The sequence below is a fragment of the Pantherophis guttatus genome, chromosome 9, assembly GCF_059756535.1.
Source record: "Pantherophis guttatus breed Tessera chromosome 9, ASM5975653v1, whole genome shotgun sequence".
Classification (NCBI taxonomy): Eukaryota; Metazoa; Chordata; class Lepidosauria; order Squamata; family Colubridae; genus Pantherophis; species Pantherophis guttatus.
In genome coordinates, this window is record NC_142071.1 from 7119789 (window position 1) to 7140000 (window position 20212).

Here is a 20212-nt window from a genome sequence, read left to right on the forward strand (position 1 = left end):
AAAACCAGCTGGGTGACTTTGGGCCAATCACCAGGAGACTGTAAATTCTAGTTCTGCCTTAGGCATGAAAGCCAGCTGGGTGATTTTGTGCCAATCACCAGGAGACTGTAAATTCTAGTTCCACCTTAGGCATGAAAGTCAGCTGGGTGACTTTGGGCCAATCACCAGGAGACTGTAAATTCTAGTTCCACCTTAGGCATGAAAGCCAGCTGGGTGACTTTGGGCCAATCACCAGGAGACTGTAAATTCTAGTTCCACCTTAGGCATGAAAGTCAGCTGGGTGACTTTGGGCCAATCACCAGGAGACTGTAAATTCTACTCCCGCCTTAGGCATGAAAGCCAGCTGGGTGACTTTGGACCAATCACCAGGAGACTGTAAATTCTAGTTCCGCCTTAGGCATGAATACCAGCTGGGTGACTTTGGGCCAATCACCAGGAGACTGTAAATTCTAGTTCCGCCTTAGGCATGAAAACCAGCTGGGTGACTTTGGGCCAATCACCAGGAGACTGTAAATTCTAGTTCCACCTTAGGCATGAAAACCAGCTGGGTGACTTTGGGCCAATCACCAGGAGACTGTAAATTCTAGTTCCGCCTTAGGCATGAAAACCAGCTGGGTGACTTTGGGCCAATCACCAGGAGACTGTAAATTCTAGTTCCACCTTAGGCATGAAAACCAGCTGGGTGACTTTGGGCCAATCACCAGGAGATTGTAAATTCTAGTTCCGCCTTAGGCATGAAAGCCAGCTGGGTGACTTTGGGCCAATCACCAGGAGATTGTAAATTCTAGTTCCGCCTTAGGCATGAAAGCCAGCTGGGTGACTTTGGGCCAATCACCAGGAGACTGTAAATTCTAGTTCCGCCTTAGGCATGAAAGCTGGCTGGGTGACTTTGGGCCAATCACCAGGAGATTGTAAATTCTAGTTCCGCCTTAGGCATGAAAGCCAGCTGGGTGACTTTGGACCAATCACCAGGAGACTGTAAATTCTAGTTCCACCTTAGGCATGAAAGCCAGCTGGGTGACTTTGGACCAATCACCAGGAGACTGTAAATTCTAGTTCCGCCTTAGGCATGAAAGCCAGCTGGGTGATTTTGTGCCAATCACCAGGAGATTGTAAATTCTAGTTCCGCCTTAGGCATGAAAGCCAGCTGGGTGACTTTGGACCAATCACCAGGAGATTGTAAATTCTAGTTCCGCCTTAGGCATGAATACCAGCTGGGTGACTTTGGGCCAATCACCAAGAGTCTTGCCTTAGGAATGAAGGCTTTTAACTGCATAGCTTTGAGCCAATCAATGGGAGACTGTAAGTTTTAGTTCCCACCTTAGGTATGAAAGCTGGCTGGGTGACTTTGGGCCAATCACCAGGTGCTTGTGAGTTCTAGTTCCGCTTTAGGAATGAAAGCCAGCTGGGTGACTTTGGGCCAATCACCAGGAGATTGTAAAGTCTACTCCCGCCTTAGGCATGAATGCCAGCTGGGTGACTTTGGACCAATCACCAGGAGACTGTAAATTCTAGTTCCGCCTTAGGCATGAATGCCAGCTGGGTGACTTTGGACCAATCACCAGGAGACTGTAAATTCTAGTTCCGCCTTAGGCATGAATGCCAGCTGGGTGACTTTGGGCCAGTCACCAAGAGTCTTGCCTTAGGAATGAAAGCTTAAATTGCATAGCTTTGAGCCAATCAATGGGAGACTGTAAGTTTTAGTTCCCACCTTAGGCATGAAAGCTGGCTGGTGACTTTGGGCCAATCACCAGGTGGTTGTGAGTTCTAGTTCCGCCTTAGGCATGAAAGCCAGCTGGGTAACTTTGGGCCAGTCCTTCTCTCTCAGCCCAATTTACCTCATAGGTTGTTGTGGGGAAAATAGGAGGAGGAAGAAGTATTAGGTATATTTGCCACACCAAGTTATTTAGAACAACAGTAAAGGGGTGTTAAAAATAAATAAAATAGAAAATGCTACCCTTTCTCTTTACAACGTCACTAAGCAGCTGGAAAATACCCACCAGTTTGGGCTGAATCAGATGGACCATCTGACATTCCCAAAGATTTCGCTTGACCTTCTGTTTGTTGGAATTTCCCAAATATAAAATGATGCAAAAATGAAGAAACATATGAGAAGAAAGCACCAAGTCGGAAACACGTGTCTACAATTATTAAATTAATTATTAAACTCAATCAAGCAGAACGAAAGGCATTCCGATTCAGTCAGCAGAGTCAGAATATTAGAGAAATCGGGTGGGGCTCTGAGAGGATGATTTTGCTATGACAACCAACTGCTTTAAGTGGGGAAAATTGAAACTATTTCCTGAGTTAACATCTACTGGCAAATACAGTCAGACCAAAAGGTGATTTCAACATTTCACTCTTTTCCAGAAGCTTCTGAGAAAGAGCAGGACTACTACATCAAAACTCAAGAGCTCCCTAACATGCCGATGAGTTTTGTGCAGTGTGCAGTGAGACATAGGTGACACATGGCATGTGTCACGATAACATTTTTTTAAAAATTTGCGGTCTGAAGAAGAGGAAGCTAAAATGCTGCATTAGCAAAGGAAAACCTTCACTGGGTTAGAATTGTTATGTTTCTATAAACTGTAAATGGAAGCATGGTCTACTTGAACTCAACCGACTGCAGAAGAATCTCTACTAGATCTGCCCACCTCTTTTCTGGGCAGTGTGAGTTGAATTAAATCTGTATAAGATTTGTTGTAATAAATCTTTTAATTCAACCTTTTTATGGAGTGATGGCTCCATACATGTTGTGGTGGAGCGAGCCATTCTTTAACCTCGGACTTTCCAAACAGGTGCATAATCTTGAGAACGCCAGTGAAAATATGCCACTTTTCATCTTAAATTTTATCTCTCAAAGGCAGGCTCGCTCATTTTTCTTTCTACTGTGATTTAAAGCTTGGGAATTGCAGAGAAGAGCAACAAAGATGGTTAGGAGTCTAGAGGTGCTAGACCATATGATGAATGGTTGTGGGAGCTGGGAATGTCTAGGTCTAACAAAGAGAAGGACTAGGGGTGACATAATAGCAATGTTTCAATATTTGAGGGGCTGCCACAAAGAAGAGGAGGGGTCAATCCATTGTCCAAAGCACCTGAGAGTGAGAACAAGAAGTAATGGGTGGAAACAAATCAAGGAGAGAAGCAACTTAGAACTAAGGAGAAATTTTCTGACAGTGAGAACAATTAATCAGTGGAACAACTTGCCTCCAGAAGTTGTGAAAGCTCCAACACTGGAAATTTTTAAGAAGAGGTTGGTTAACCATTTGTCTGACATGCTATAGGGGCTCCTACTTAAGCAGGGGGTTGGATTAGAAGGCCTCCAAAATCCCTTTCACGTCTGTTATTCTGTAATTCTGCAACCTGCAACCTGTTATTCTGTAATTCTGGTTTTCCACAGCTAAGAAGACGATCAAATAAAGGTTCAAGCAAAGCCCTTATGAGGAAGTCAGTGATTCTTCTGACTCTTCCTCACTTTGTGGAGAGGTCCAAAATATGATTCACCATTAGAAACAATCAGAGGGGCCCTTGCTCTCTTTCTAAAGCAGTGAAACTAATCATCAGGGTAAACCTCCAAGTCCATCATTCTAGGATTTGACTTTCTCATCCTGCTCCAGTTTACCGGATTCAAGGAGCAAAAAGAAAAATAAATCGGGAAAAAACATTTTTTTAAAAAAATTTGATTTATATGCCGCCCTTCTCCGGAGACTCAGGGCGGCTTACAATGCGTTAAGCAGTAGCCTTCATACTTTTGTATATTTATACAAAGTCAGCTTATTACCCCCACAATCTGGGTCCTCATTTTACCTACCTTAGAAAGGATGGAAGGCTGAGTCAACCTTGAGTCTGGTAAGATTCGAATTTACAGTAATTGCAGACAGCTGGTGTTAATCACAATGCTTTTAGTCTGCTGAGCTACCAGATCTAGGAGGCAGTAAGAAATTGGAGGGAGGAGAAGGAGAGTCTGAAATTAACGTTTCTGCTGCTAATTCTCTCCAGTTTATGCATGGCCCTGTTTCAAACATGAGCTCCCATGAGCTAAAATGCCTCTAAAACTAGCACAGAAATCAAGATTTCTTTATCTATTGATTACAACTGGCTGGCTGATTCAGAAAAACGAGAGAAAGCAGCAAATACCATGTTATGATTAAGGAGCATACATGACTCATCCGTATCCTCCATTCTAAACGTAAACACGTAACATCAGAAGATCTTCTAAAACACTAGATAGCATTGCAGACAAGGAAATAATTAATCCCTGAAGCCGTATATCAATTAGGCTACCTTTGTAACACTAGCTTTAAAGCAAGACACCAGTTTCCCTTTCTTTAGCTGCTCTACAGAAGCTCCCTCAATGAAACTTTGGATATAACGTAATGCTTGAACAATGGGATGAAAGATTTAAAATTTCAACTGAATTATAATTTAGTTAAAATAGAACTTTTATAAGATGCATCATTGGTATTTAACACCATGTTGGAAATGCCAATGTAAGGAAGGGACCTTTTATCATTCATTCATTCATTCATTCATTCATTCATTCATTTATTTATTTATTTATTTATTTATTTATTTATTTATTTATTTATTATTGCAATTTATATGCCGCCTTTCTCCCTGGGGACTCAAGGCGGCTTACAACATGACAAATTCCAATACAAATCACAATGAAATAAAATTAAAATCAGCAACCCTATTAAAACAGTTTAAAATTATGACAGTGTACATCCAAACGGATCAATTGAGTTGACGGAAGAGCCACATCTTCAGCTCGCAACGGAAGGAAAGAAGGTTGGGGGCTGTCCTGAGCCCCCGACCTTTATGGTGGATGTGTGATAAGATAGAAGATAGATAGATAAAATTCTTTATTGGCCGAGCGTGATTGGACACACAAGGAATTTGTCTTTGGTGCATTTGCTCTCAGTGTACATAAAAAGACAAGAAACATTCATCAAGAATCATTAGAATAGAATAGAATAGAATAGAATAGAATAGAATAGAATAGAATAGAATAGAATAGAATAGAATAGAATAGAATAGAATAAATTCTTTATTGGCCAAGTGTGATTGGACACACAAGGAATTTGTCTTTGGTGCATTTGCTCTCAGTGTACATAAAAAGACAAGGTACATTTGTCAAGAATCATAAGGTACAACATTTAATGATAGTCATAGGGTACAAATAAGCAATCATTATCAAATCATACTAGGAAACAATCATACTAGGAAACAAACAACATACTAGGAAACAACAAGGGAATGTAAATCATAAGGATACAAGCAACAAAGTTACAGTCATACAGTCATAAGTGGGAGGAGATGGGTGATAGGAACGATAAAATTAATAGTGCAGACTTAGTAAATAGTTTGACAGCATTGAGGGAATTATTTGTTTAGGAGAGTGATGGTGTTTGGGAAAAAACTGTTCTTTTGTCTAGTTGTTCTAATGTGCAGTGCTCTATAGCGTTGTTTGAGGGTAGGAGTTGAAACAATTTATGTCCAGGATGCGAGGGGTCTGTAAATATTTTCACAGCCCCACAGATAAAGCAAAGAAATACTGGAGTAGGAGTCACATCTTAATAAAGAAGATTCTCAATGTAAATATGAAGATAAAATTTTCTTTTGGGTTCAGTGGAAAAAGACTTGGGAAAAAATTGGAACTTTGATGTTGTTTCGACGTAGCGTTCCCATGTGACACCTCTCCTGCGCGAGCTGCACGGGCTCCCGGTGGTCTTCCAGGTGTGCTTCAAGGTTCTGGTTATCACCTTTCAAGCGCTCCATGGCTTAGGACCTGGTTATCTATGGGACTGCCTGCTACCACCAATAGCCTCTCACCGGCTAGTACGCTCCCATAGAGAGGGGCTCCTCCGGGTGCCATTGGCCAAACAATGTCGACTGGCGGCCCCTAGGAGGAGAGCCTTCTCTGTGGGGGCACCTACGACCTGGAACGAGCTCCCCCCGGAGATACGGAGGATCCCGGATCTGTGCACCTTCCGTCGCGCACTTAAGACTCTTTTATTTCATCAAGCTGGCCTGGCCTAAATCCTCTCCCCTTTTTAAATGTAAATTTTAATTTGTTTTAAATTATGGGGTATTTTAAATTCAGCCAAATTATTTAATTCACTTTTAGTCTATTTTAAATTTTTATATTTATGTGTTTTATTCTGTGGCTGTTCACCGCCCTGAGTCCTTCGGGAGTAGGGCGGTATATAAATCCAATAAAAATAAATAAAAATAAATAAATAAAATTTAACAACTGGTTCTTTGCCCTAATGATTTCTTCCAACAACCAGTTTGCCAAACTGTTCAGAAAGTTAACCACCAGTTCTCCCGAAGTGGTGCGAACTGGCTGAATCCCACCACTGCCGTTAACTAACCAGATTTAGGGAGGGAGAAATTACAATGAAAGACAAGTGGATGAGGAGTACCTCACATGAGAAGGGTAATCTGGAGAGAAATTTGCCATACAACTTAGAAAATCCTTGGCCTTGGGACACAACCCGTATAAACTTGGCAGAGAAGGAGGTAAAGATATGAAGAACCACACCTAAAATCAGCTGCTCAGATCCAGAGTCTACGCAAATAGAAGTCCCTTGCCTAATGAATGTGGAATCCTGCAAATGTCCAAATATGGAAAAAAAAAATTAGCATTACCCATCATGGAGGAATGGTTGGGGAAGTTGATGGAATTTTCTGAGATGGCCAAACTGACTTCATTAGACAAATAACAAAGGTTGTTATTGACATGTTATTGACATGTGACTTTTTGGGTAAAAAAGTAAAATGATTTTGTGACTTACCGTCTCGAGGGTTAGAAAGAATAATTTTATAGAAATTTCTTTATAAAAGTCAGGAAGAGATTAAGGGGGGAAAAAAAGAGAAAAGAAAATATGAAGATTATGGACCTAAAAAAAAAAGATTATCCACGTAAGAAATACATTTTTTTCCAAAGAAAAAAATAGCGTATACAAGATAAAGAAAAAACAAGCGATAAGGGGAAAAAAGGACATAATACAACAGATGAGAACAGTGTGTGAAGGTGCAGAACAAGAATGGAAAATGTATTACACACACGTACACATTTTGTGTTCTTTTTTTAAATCTCTTTGGGCGGGATTGTGTGTGTATAAGTATACACATTTTCTGTTCTTTTTAAATCTTTTTTCTATATCTCTTCTGTTTTTTCTTTATCACATGTACTATATATTTTTTTTTCTTTGAATGAATTTCTTATGATGTACCCAATCTTTTTGTAAGAACGAAATCTTTTTAATAAAAACTAGAAAAAGGGCTACCCTAATGTCAGAAGGATAGCTGGGGATAAATTTGCCCCAGATCTTAAAAAAAACCAAACAAACTGGCCTTGAGAAATGACTCATATAAACTTTGCAGACCACAAAGAAGATATCAGCAACCACACCTAAGATTAATTGCTCAACTCCAGAGGCTTCAGATATAGAAGTTCCTTTTTTGTTATGTGGAGCCCAGGAAGGAAATTACCTGTAATAGTTAACCATGCTGCGTCTGTCTGTATTGACTCAAAAACAAATCTCACTGCATTCCGTTCTATGCTTTCAAGGTAAGCCTGCTCGATACCCTAACTTCAGTTTCCAAAGGAGGTAGGAAGTGTTAGTGTTAGCAACACACATGGACCTCAGAGAGACTCTTCTGGTGGAGATGGGAGAAGAATCAGAGTTTTTCTGGATACTAAATATGTTGTTAGTCGTGAAGTCGTGTCTGACCCATTGCGACCCCATGGACAACGTTCCTCCAGGCCTTCCTGCCCTCTACCATCCTCTGGAGTCCATTTAAGCTCACGCCGACTGCTTCAGTGACTCCATCCAGCCACCTCTTTCTCTGTTGTCCACTTCTTCTTTTGCCCTCCATCTTTCCCAGCATTAGGCTCTTCTCCAGTGAGTCCTTCCTTCTCATTAGGTGGCCAAATTATTTGAGTTTCATCTTCAGGATCTGGCCTTCTAAAGAGCAGTCGGGGTTGATCTCCTCTAGGACTTGATGGCCTTGCAGTCCAAGGGACTTGCAGGAGTCTTCTCCAGCACCAGAGTTCAAAGGCCTCAATTCTTTGGCGCTCAGCCTATATACTATAGTATCAGGGATGAAATGCTCCCGGTTCGGACCGGATCGTCCGATCCGGTAGCGATGGTGGTGGGTGGTTCGGAGAACCGGTAGCAAAAATCCCTGCGTCCCACACCATGCCCAGCTGAGCTGCGCGATCATCAGAAGCTGATTTTTTTACTTTTAAAAGCATTTTTTCTGCAATCTCTTCAGCCGAAAAAATGCTTTTAAAAGTAAAAAAAAGCCTCTGATGATCACGCTGCTCAGCTGGGATCGTCAGAGGCTTTTAAAAGCATTTTTTTTCTGCAACCTCTTCGGCCGAAGAAGTTGTAGAAAGTGTGTGTGTGTGTGTGTGTGTGTGTGTGTATATATATATATATATATATATATATATATATATATATATATATATATATATATATATATATATTAGTGCAAAATGACTGCTGACATAAGCCTAATGATGGCAGATGGGATTCTGTCGAAATGTCGCTTCTACCCTTTTAGGGATATATCCACAATTACACGGGAAGAAACCCGAAATATTAACTATACACACACACACACACATATATATATATACATATATATATGTGTGTGTGTGTACACACACACATATATATATACACTATACTAAATATAAATAATAGCAAAAGTACAAAGTACAAAGTACAAAGAATGTTATTTCTAGTCCTGCAGCACCTCAAAGGCCACCAGCGTAAATTTATTGCCAGTGAATATTATGGTTTAGCTGCTGAATTGTGTCCGACTCTTTGCAACTTCATGGATCATGCTAGGCTGCCCTGTCCTCCACGGTGTCCTGTGTAGAAAGTTAGAACCCGCCCCTCTCCTAGAAGAATGAAACGTTTTGGGAAATATTATAAAAGGCAGAATAGTATATTTCCCTAAAGGAGAAACATGCTCTTGGAAATCAGCCCCACCTTTCTTAATCGCCCCAGCAGGTCTGGGCCAGCCTATCTACAAGACAAAAGACCTTCAGCTCCAGAGTGATGGGATTAAGACATGACCTCTTCAGGCCATTATAGGATTATCTTTTATCTAATGCAGGGCTCAGTGCATCACAAAATCACCTGGGGACATTGCATTGTCCAGCAAACTTCAACCAAGCCTGGGACTCAGATAGCCTACAAAGTTAGCAGTGACCCCTAGAATAGAATAGAATAGAATAGAATAGAATAGAATAGAATAGAATAGAATAGAATAGAATAGAATAGAATAGAATAGAATTCTTTATTGGCCAAGTGTGATTGGACACACAAGGAATTTGTCTTTGGTGCATTTGCTCTCAGTGTACATAAAAGGACAAGATACATTAATCAAGAATCAATAGAATAGAATAGAATAGAATAGAATAGAATAGAATAGAATAGAATAGAACAGAACAGAACAGAACAGAACAGAACAGAATAGAATAGAATTAGAACAGCGATAGGATAGGATAGGATAGGATAGGATAGGATAGGATAGGATAGGATAGGATAGGATAGGATAGGATTCTTTATTGGCCAGATGTGATTGGACACACAAGGAATTTGTCTTTGGTGCATACACTCTCAGTGTTCATAAAAGAAAAGAGACATTTGTCAAGTATCATAAGGTACAACACTTAATGATAGTCGTAGGGTACAAATAAGCAATCAAATCATACTAGGAAACAGTCAATATAAATCGTAAGGATACAAGCAACAAGGTTACAGTCATACAGTCATAAGTGGAGGGAGATGGGTGATAGGAACGATGAGAAGATTAATAGTAGTGCAGACTTAGTAACTAGTTTGACAGTGTTGAGAGGGATGACATTTGAGGAAAAAACTGTTCTTGTGTCTAGTTGTTCTGGTGTGAAGTGCCACGACCAATATAATACATTCCTTGCACAGGAAGCTCAAGGGCAAGGCCCAAGAGAAGGTATAAATAACTCTCACTCACAACTCCAGGTGGTCAGCTGCCCAGGATTTCAAACCCATGTGGTCCTGACCATCAATAAACCATCTTTCCAATCAGCCTCCATGTTTCCATGTCTTTCTCCCCACTTGGGGATTGCCCAAACTCATGTCTGTTGTGTCAACCACAACAATACACGAGCAAATAATAGATACAAACTCAAGGTAAACCGCTCCAAACTCGATTGCAGAAAATGTGACTTCAGCAACAGAGTGGTCAATGCCTGGAATGCACTACCTGACTCTGTAGTTTCTTCCCCAAACCCCCAAAACTTTAACCTTAGACTGTCTACTGTTGACCTCACCCCATTCCTAAGAGGTCTGTAAGGGGCGTGCATAAGCGCACCAGCGTGCCTACCATCCCTGTCCTACTGTCTCCTTTCATTTGTATCCATCTCATGTATTCATAATTGTGTTTATACTTATATCTGTTATCTAATGCTTGATGAAATAAATACAATAAAAATAAACTCAACCAGTTTATATTTTAACCTACCGTATTTTTCAGAGTATAAAACACACCTTTTTCCCCCCTAAAAGGGGGTGAAAATTTAGGTGCATCTTATACACCGAATGTAGCCCCGCCCACCCATTGGCCCCCACCCTTTGGCCTCTGCCTCCCAGCAGTTACCTCCTTGCAAGCAAACAGCAAGAAAAAACAGCTCCTTTCAGCTTCAGCACAGCCTAATTAGCACAAGTTGTTTGGATAGGCCTCCCAACTCTCAGCTGATTTGCTCTCAGCTGTTTTGAGCAGGGCTCTGCTGCTTGCTGCAAAGAGGTAAATTGCTGGAGCAGATTTTTTTTTCCTTGTGCTAATCAAGCTATGCTGAAAACGAAAATGAAAGTAAAGCAGGCTGTTTGCTGCAACGAGGCAAAATTGCACAGAGGCAGAGGGAGATTTCTTTTTCTTCTGTTCCTCACCAAAAAAGGTAGGTGCGCCTTATACTCCAGTGTATCTTATACTCTGAAAAATACGGTAATGTGAGAATTCAGTGCTTGAGTGAGTGCAGAATCATTATAGCATTGTAATACTGTTGAAAAGCAAGCATCTCACATTCAGGATTGGGGAACTAGTAGCTCTCCGGATGTGGCAAACCACAGAGAAACAGAGGTATGTCATATGCATCGTTGTTGGATGAGAATAACATGACTCCTCCTTTTCTGCAAATGGGCCGTTCTTTTCTCTCCCTCACCCTCAAAAAGACCTGTGGAAATTTGTGTGGCATTGCCCAATCCAGTACAGTATTAGCAAATTAAACTGCAAATTTAGCAAATCTCTGCATGCATTAGAAGCCAGATTTTTCCAACCCAGATCTGGCAGCCTTACTTAATAAATATCCTTAGGCAAGAAATATTTTTCTTGACTTGGAAATGCTTTAGAACCTATTGACAACCTATTGGCGCTCCAGAGGGTTGACATCATTGCCCAGAGGTGTTTGTGATCCACTGGCGGCCTGCAGAGCTGGCAGCCAAGTCAGACAGTGAGGAGGCTGGGGAGGACCATGGGCCAGTCCTGGAGTCTGGGTAAGGCCTAGACGAGGGCTCTGTGTCAGAGGCAGAGATGGGGCCAGGGCCATCTCGGAGTGATGTGCGGACTCCAGAGCCTTCAGAGTCGGACAGCAGAGAGGCAGAGGAACAGGAGGAGCCTGTTCCTAGTGCATGCATGAGCAGAGCTGCCAGAAGGCAACAGCAGCTAAAGCAAAAGGGATGACTCGGGAGTAAGGCCAGGAGATGATTGGCCCCTTCCATAAGGCTTAAAAGAGCAGCAAAGGCTCTTGGGCTCTTTGTAGGAAAGCAACGTTGCTAAATCTGTTTCCAGTCGGCGTCTCTTATTTCTGAACTTTGTGGGGCTTTGGCAAGAAAGGCCTTTGGCAGGGTGCCAAAGAAGATAAAGCTTTGTGATAAGCCCGAAGGACTTTTTCTGAAAGACTTGTTTTGGAATTAATTTGGACTAAGCTGGGAATGAACTAATTCTCAGCTGTTATAATAAAATAGGTTTGTTTTGGGACTAATTGTGTCTTGTAATGACTAAGTGAGTGTAATGACTAAGTGCCCTCTCCCCTCCTTGGGAGAGCTTTATAGCTCCCACTGCCTTAAGAAAGTTCAAAACATTCTTAAAGATCCATCTCATCCTGGACACCCCCCCCCCTTTTTTTTTTTTTTGAACTATTACCATCTGGAAGACGGTACAGGATAATAAAAACAAGGACAAATAGGCTGAATAACAGCTTCTATCCCAGGGCACTAACTATACTGAATTCTACTTTATAGTGCAATACTAATGCAATATCAGGGGTTTTCAATTCAATTGTATAGAATGTGAAGGATGTGTGTCTGTGTTATAATTTTCTTATGTATGATGTACACTGAAGGATGGCATTTAATTTCGTTGTACGAGGTGCAATGATAATAAAGTAAACTAAACAAGAAACGTTCAATATTTTCACAGAGGACAGGAAAAAAAAACTTGAAACATGTACCCAACAATTTTTTTTCAAACAGCAATGACTCAGCTTATTCAACAAATTGTAGGGGAAATCATAAGACTTCTATTGTTTGAGACATTAGAAAGTATTTCCTGCTAAGTATGCCAGTAATACTGAGTAAGTAAAGTAAAGATTTTAAGTATTTTAAAATGTATTTTAATTTTAAAATGAACTTGAATAAGATTCTTTGAACATGGTAAGAAATATGTCTATAGCAGGGGTCTGCAACCTTAAACACGCAAAGAGCCATTTGGACCCATTTCCCACAGAAAAGAAAACCCCGGGAGCCACAAAAACCTTCCTGTGCCTGACTATTTCTTCAGCGGCCACAAAACTAGCATATTTATCAAGACACGCTTTTTTAGAAGGGATGGGACAATTTGTTATAGAAAAAAAAAGCTGACTTCTTCCAAAGCAGAGTATTATTTTTTTTTTACATTTCTCATTTATCCCCAACAGTAAATCATTTGAAAAATCAACTAATGAAAAATTAACACATTTCTGGATTCCACCAAAATGATCATCCTGAAAACCACACCGTAAGAAGAGCTGCCCATTTAAAATCCAACAATATCTACTCCATCTGGTTTACAAGAAGAAAACATCAACCATTGACTTATGATTCCCCTCAAAATAGCCAATAGTGTTTCCCCCCAAAAAATGGATTATGTGTGCTAGCTGGCTAGAGAATAGAATAGAATAGAATAGAATAGAATAGAATAGAATAGAATAGAATAGAATAGAATAGAATAGAATTCTTTATTGGCCAAGTGTGATTGGACACACAAGGAATTTCTCTTGGTGCATAAGCTCTCGGTGTACATAAACGAAAAGATACATTTGTCAAGAATCATAAGGTACAACACTTAATGATAGTCAAAGGGTACACATAAGCAATCGGGAAACAATATCAATGTCAACTTGCAAAGCTTTCAAGTTGCCATGAGCAGGAGGGAGGGAGAACTGAAGTGAATTCCATACATTCTTTCTGACCGCAATCAGAAAGAGGGTGTTAGGTTTCACAGCCAGCCAAAGTGGTTAATTGGAGAATGTGATTTATGACATGGCCAGAGAGGAGGGAAGAGACAGGGTCATAGGGGAACGTAAATCTACGTAGAATCAGTCCTAACTGCATCCGAGTATTGCCGGAATGTTGCTCCTAATAAATGGCTATATTTCCTTTGAAATTTGGATCATGGCTCATGAATTAATTAGAGCAGCTTTCAGAAACTTGACAATCAATATAAATCGTAAGGATACAAGCAACAAAATTACAGTCATAAATGGAAGGAGATGGGTGGTGGGAACGATGAGAAGATTAATAGTAGTGCAGACTTAGTTTGACAGTGTTGAGGGAATTATTTGTTTAGCAGAGTGTTCAGGAAAAAACTGTTCCTGTGTCTAGTTGTTCTGGTGTGCAGTGCTCTATAGCGTCGTTTTGAGGGTAGGAGTTGAAATAGTTTATGTCCAGGATGTGAGAGGTCTGTAAATATTTTCACAGCCCTCTTTTTGACTTGTGGATTCTTAATGACAACGCTGTGGAGCAATTTCATCACTTTTTGGAAATGACTACTTTGTGATTGGCCACACACACACACTCCGACAACCATTTTGTGGATAAACAAACCCTCTCTCTGACAGCAATTCTGTGAGAACACCCACAACTTGGTTTCAGAATAAATGCATTTGGGTGTGTCCAACACTTAAAAACATCTGGTACAAGGGATCCTCATATCTCATAATGAATCTGGCCAGTTGATTGTAGGGATTAAGGTGCAGTTGCAGGGAAAAATAGGAGGGGGGAGGAATATTAGAGATATTCACCACCTTGAGTTATTTATTTAAAAAATAATAAACCTGGGATATAACACATCAATTAAAAAATTGGGAACCCCATCCCTCCACCTTCTGGTTTTTATGAAAACGGTTCAGATGTAACTTTTTAATTTGTTTTGTTTTTTTAATGTTACCCTTACTATTTTCCTATTGCTTCTGTTGTCATTTATTAGTTTATCTCAGCAGGTTTTAGCAAACAAGGGGCTGCAAAAAGATAAGATTTTGAACGTTTATGAAAACTGCTTTGACAGCCCATCCCAGAAAAAAAAAAAAAAGGTTAAGAGACATTCTGAATTAATCAGATCTGTTTGCTTTGGTTCCAGGAGGGAAAGTGTGAAATTAGGCTGAAGCTACAATGCCTAAAGATGAAACAAGAGGGATAGCCAGGAGTCCTGTCTATTCAGGAGAGAGATAAAGAAGTCTATTTATTTATTTTATGTATTTTATGTATTTATTTCATCAAGCATCTATTATTTTTATTTTTTTATTTATTTTTTTTATTTATTGAATTTGTATACCGCCCTACTCCCGAAGGACTCAGGACGGTGAGCAGCCAGATAAAATACATATAATACAAATGTTAAAAAAGCATTAAAATACAATTAAATAATTGGCCCGGAAAACGAAATTTAAAACACCCCAAATTCATAAGACAAATTTAAAATTGAAGAATTTTAAAAGTTTAAAAAGTTTAAAAGAGAGGTTAGGCCAGGCCTATCTGTTATTAGATAACAGATAGGTTTTAATTTGAATGTTTTAAATTTTGGGCCAAAGTCATATAATTCTTTTTTAAAAAATTTAAATTTTGTATTGGTATGTGTTTTAGTTCTGGCTGTGCACCGCCCTGAGTCCACTAGGAGAAGGGCGGGATACAAATTGAATAAAATAAATAAATAAATAAATAAATAAATAAATAAATAAATAAATAAATAAATAAGAAATATAAGTATAAACATGATTATGAAAACATGAAATGGATACGAATAAAAGGGAACATTAGGACAGGGAAGGTAGGCAAGCTGGTGGCTTATGCACACCCCTTAAAGACCACTTTATGCATTCATTGTTTATTTATTCATTTATTTATTCATTGTTAAAGAAACAATGCAAGAATGTAACCTAAACCAAAAAAGCCGTACCTAAATAGATAGTTGCCCCCCCTTCCCTAAATCCCATCAGCGGTGATCAGTTTTGTGAATCAACAAAGCTATTTGGGGGATAAAAGGAGTCTTGGAAGCCCACCCACTCTTTTTCACTGAAAAAGAAAAAGTGAAAAAGTGCCAGCCTGGGTGAGAAAGCTGTTGGTAAGTTATGGATGAATGTGTGGGAAAGGGCAATTGTCACAAGTCAAGTTTTGCTGTTCAATTAATTATAAGCACCACTGCAATCGAACCAGCCTTATTATTTTTTTTATTTTTATTTTTATTTTATTTTTTTTGCTTTAATTTATATGCCGCCCTTCTCCGGAGACTCAGGGCGGCTTACAATGCGTTAAGCAATAGCCTTCATACTTCTGTATATTTATACAAAGTCAGCTTATTGCCCCCACAATCTGGGTCCTCATTTCACCTACCTTAGAAAGGATGGAAGGCTGAGTCAACCTTGAGCCTGGGGAGATTTGAACTTGCAGTAATTGCAAGCAGCAGATGTTAAATACAGCGCTTTAGTCCACTGTACTATCAGGCTCTTGTTTATTTAAAACTTAAAATAAATTTTAATCAATAAAATTGCTGTTATTTAAATTCTTACTGGGTTATGCCTCAGTGTCCATTTGATAGTGAACTGGTTGTGGCTGTGAGTGTGTGATTGACATAAGCTGTACTTAGGAGCATGTGTGTAACAAAAGGGAATGCACACATAACATGCCTCCCCCACCCCATCCAACACTGTCTATCATTCTTAACTGATTTTCTTCTTCCAATGTTTGGGTCCCAGAGCCAACCACAAACCACTGCTTGTAATCTTTATTCTGGGGATCCCTAGAGATCACTTTTGAGTGTAACTGATGGTCCCTGCAGCAGGGACCAACTTCCAAAAAGTGTGAAGTTTCCGCAAATAATTCAAGATCTGATTAATTCACTCAACGTCCACAAGGCTGTTGTCTTTTTTAAGATGAATATAATTAAAAAAAGGAACATGTAAGCCACCAAGCCCACACGCTTTCGGTTAGGCAGGGCAGAAATTTAAAATGGCTTCCTTATGCTCAACCATTTCATCTGAAAACATAGGAATCAGGGATACAGGATCATCTTAATTGATCAAGATCATTTTTGAGGTCACTTGTTAACTGCAGAAACTCTAGAATTTTGCCCTGGTAAGATCAGCATTGCAGAGAGGTCTATAATGAAAGCCTCCATCCACAGAGTTTCCATGGATGTTATAAAACCAGGGTGGATAAAAATCAATTTTTAAAAAAAAAAAATCAAAAAAATCAGATTTTTTTGATTTAAATCGGATTTTTTTTATTTTTATCGAATTTATTTTAATAAAAAACTTTTGGGGTAAAACTATCGTAAGATAGTTTTCTATTTAAGATATATAAATAATTTAGTTTATTCAGCATGAAATGGAGCTTAGTTATGTAGCGTGAGGTTGTATATTCTGCAACACTGGGACTATCGGTGAGTCAACAGTGGGTCAAAGGAGTAGCAGAGATGACAGTTGCTCTTTAAAAATTACAATTTAAATCAAGTTGATTTAAATCAATCCTTTTTACTAGTGATTTAAATCATGATTTAAATTGTGATTTAAATCATGATTTAAATTGTGATTTAAATCAACTCGATTTAAATCAAATCCACCCTGTATAAAACTGAAAGATAATTTTCATTACTGATCACAGCTGTTAGTATACACCACCTAACCGAGTTATTTTGCAAGAAAATAAAAATACCAGGAAACTGAATCTTGCCCTCAGTCCCTGTGCTGTACAGAGAGTTCAGAGGAAGCCGAAAAGTTCACTCACCTCAACGACCTTGAGAAGCCAAGGACAATGGAAAGGATATTCTCCGCATTCCCATGCTGGATTTCTGCTCCCCTTGGTGCTTTTGTTAACTTTTCTAAATCAGAGCCCCCTCACCTCATGCAGTTCGTTCCTTCTTAAATGTTTCTTGTTCTTAAATGTTTCTGCTTTCACATTTCACTTTCGCAATGAAAGTTCCGTTAGGGACGGTTGCAGCAAGTTTGAATTCCATTTTCTCTTTCATTTTGTTTGGGTTTGGCTTTATGAGGCTGAAGTGGGAACTCTTTGCCACTGGGAATCGGGGATAAATGTTGGAGCTTGTCTGCATGCACACTGAGAGCAGCAGTTGTCTGTCTCTTGCAGCCTCAGACTAACGTATAGGGCTGGGATTCAAAGGCATCCCCTCCAATTCTTAACTGAATAAACCATGGTTAGTTAGGTGTGACCCTTCGTCTTGGAAACCCCACTTTTATCTAGTTGTGGGAAGTAGGGAAGGGAAGGGTCTGCAGAGCCGGGATATCTCTGCAGACAAAGGCACTGTAATTTAACACCAGCTGTCTGCAATTAAAGTAAGTTCGAATCTCGCCAGGCTCAAGGTTGACTCAGCCTTCCATCCTTTCTAAGGTAGGTAAAATAAGGACTCGGTTTGTGGGGGCAATAAGCTGACTTTGTATAAAAAATATACAAAAGAATGAAGGCATAATCATAATCATAAAATATAATCATCATAAAACGTAAGATGCAACATTTGGTGTTAGTCATAGGTGTTAGTCATAGGATACTACATAAGCAATCAACAGAAATCATAATAGGATACTAAAAATTGCTTAACGCACTGTAAGCCGCCCTGAGTCTCTAGAGAAGGGCGGCATATAATTAAATAAAAAAAAGGGGGGGAGCATTCATTAATTCGCACTGTTTTAATTCGGGCCAAAGTATATAATTCTTTTAATTAATTTTAAATTTTGTATTGTTATGTATTTTAGTTTTGGCTGTGCCTGAGTCCTGAGTCCACTAGGAGAAGGGCGGTATATAAATTGAATAAATAAATAAATAAATAAATAAATTAAAGGCCTTTCATAGAAAAGGGGACAGAGAAATTAGACCAAGCACAGGTCAGAGCTGAAAAAGCTTCTTGGATGAGAAGCAAAATGTCTTCAAGGAAAAATACAAACTCCAGATGTCTTTTGAAAAAAGCACTTTGCCGACAGAGCAAAGATGGTTTTGCCACGTTTTTAAACTGCAGTAATTAACCACAATCAACATTGCAGGATTGTTGTTGCATGGCCCTTTTTCATCGCCACAGCCTGCAGTTTATGTATAATGAACGTGACAAATATTAATGCTTTTCCTTTAAACAATTCGCAGGATTCAGATGAAGTAACGGTATAACAGAATTGAAAGGCACTGGATTGGAAGGGACCTTGTAGGTCATCTAGTCTAACCCCCCATCCAAGCAGCAGGAGCCCCTACACCATTTTTAGTTTTTAGTCATCTCCAACATAATTTATATATTCCACTGTTTGCCGTAATAATCTTTCTCTTTAATTTTTGTTAACCAATGTTACCCTTTGCCCTAATCTCTAATCTTAATCAAATTCAATTTTTCCCTTTTCTTTCTCCAAATTAAAACCCTTAAATTCCAAATCTCACAACATAAATATTTTTCTTTGTCAACTTTTCCAGATATTACAATCCAATATCTTACTAAAAGCCCCTTAAATATATAACACTACAATCATTCCTTTCCATTGCTTTTTCAAATTTATATGTGGTCCTTCTTATTAAACAATAAACCAAGTTACTTTGCACTGTACATCTTAAATCCAATTTTATTGATTGATTGATTGATTGATTCGATTTATATGCCGCCCTTCTCCGGAGACTCAGGGCAGCTTACAATGCATTAAGCAATAGCCTTCATACTTTTGTATATACCTGCTTAATAGGGCTTTCACCCACCCCCCTAAGCGGTGTTCTTTTTTTATACAAAGTCAGCTTATTGCCCCCACAATCCGGGTCCTCATTTTACCTCCCTCGGAAGGATGGAAGGCTGAGTCAACCTTGAGCTTGGTGAGAATTGAACTCGCAGTAATTGCAGGCAGCTGGCAGCTAAGTGCTACTTTAACAGCACTTTAGTCCGCTGCTCCACCAAGGCTCTTTCAATTACTTTTTCAAATATATATATATTTGTGCCGCTTCAAACAATATTTTAATCACTTTTAATTGAACAGTAAATCTAATGAATTCATAATACAATATAATTTCCAATTTTTTAGTTAAATTCCAAGATTACAATTAAAAATGTTCCAATATTAAATTGGGTTTTAAATGTTTTACATAAATTGGATGTTTTTAAATTTGTTTTTGAGCCCAAATTATTTAATCTATTTTTAATAGCTTTTAACTTTGGTATGTTATTTGTATTTTTACCTTGGCTGTTCACCGCCCTGAGTCCCCTGGGAGTAGGGCGGTATATAAATATGATAATAAATAAATAAATAAAAATTGTTGCATTTTCTATAGTTACAATTAAAGATATTCCAAATATTACAATCTTATTCCAATTCATTTATAAGTCATTATCTTGACTTCTTCGTAGCTCTATGTGGGCGCCCTTTCTCAGTTGCCTTCCCATTGGGTTTGAAAAAAAGGCGGGCCGCTTTAAAAAAAAAAAACCTCTGCACTTTTCTATCTCTGCGCTCCCAGTGACGTCGGCGGTTTTTTTTTTTTGTCTCCGCGCGCATGCGCTTTCCGCTGTCGGGGGAACGGCCGTTCAGGCGAAGGGTAGCTAGGCCGTGAGAAGCCGGGGGCTCGCGTAGATGTCTTCCCCGGAGGAGGCGCGGGTCGCGCCGGCCCCGGAAGGGGACCTGCCGCTAGAGTGGGAAACGGAT

General features: G+C 39.3%; 2 protein-coding genes across 3 annotated transcripts in view; one reads left to right on the forward strand and one right to left on the reverse strand.

The window, feature by feature from the left end:
* The window catches only part of LOC132709896 (tumor necrosis factor receptor superfamily member 10A-like), an 81369-nt gene extending 63914 nt beyond the window's left edge, over positions 1-17455 (reverse strand). Inside the window, exon 1 of the mRNA XM_087875905.1 lies at positions 17322-17455. The gene's annotated coding sequence lies outside the window, so the exon portion shown is untranslated. The remainder of the gene's footprint in view (positions 1-17321) is intronic.
* Positions 17456-20008: 2553 nt separating this feature from the next.
* Positions 20009-20212, forward strand: part of CHMP7 (charged multivesicular body protein 7) — a 24644-nt gene continuing 24440 nt past the window's right edge. Inside the window, exon 1 of one of the 2 annotated variants that reach the window (XM_034436819.3) lies at positions 20009-20212. This exon is cut by the window's right edge and continues 218 nt beyond it. In XM_034436819.3, coding sequence (XP_034292710.1) covers positions 20141-20212 — 72 coding nt within the window. In that variant the 5' untranslated portion in view covers positions 20009-20140. The other variant, XM_060693495.2, reaches the window with a different exon arrangement.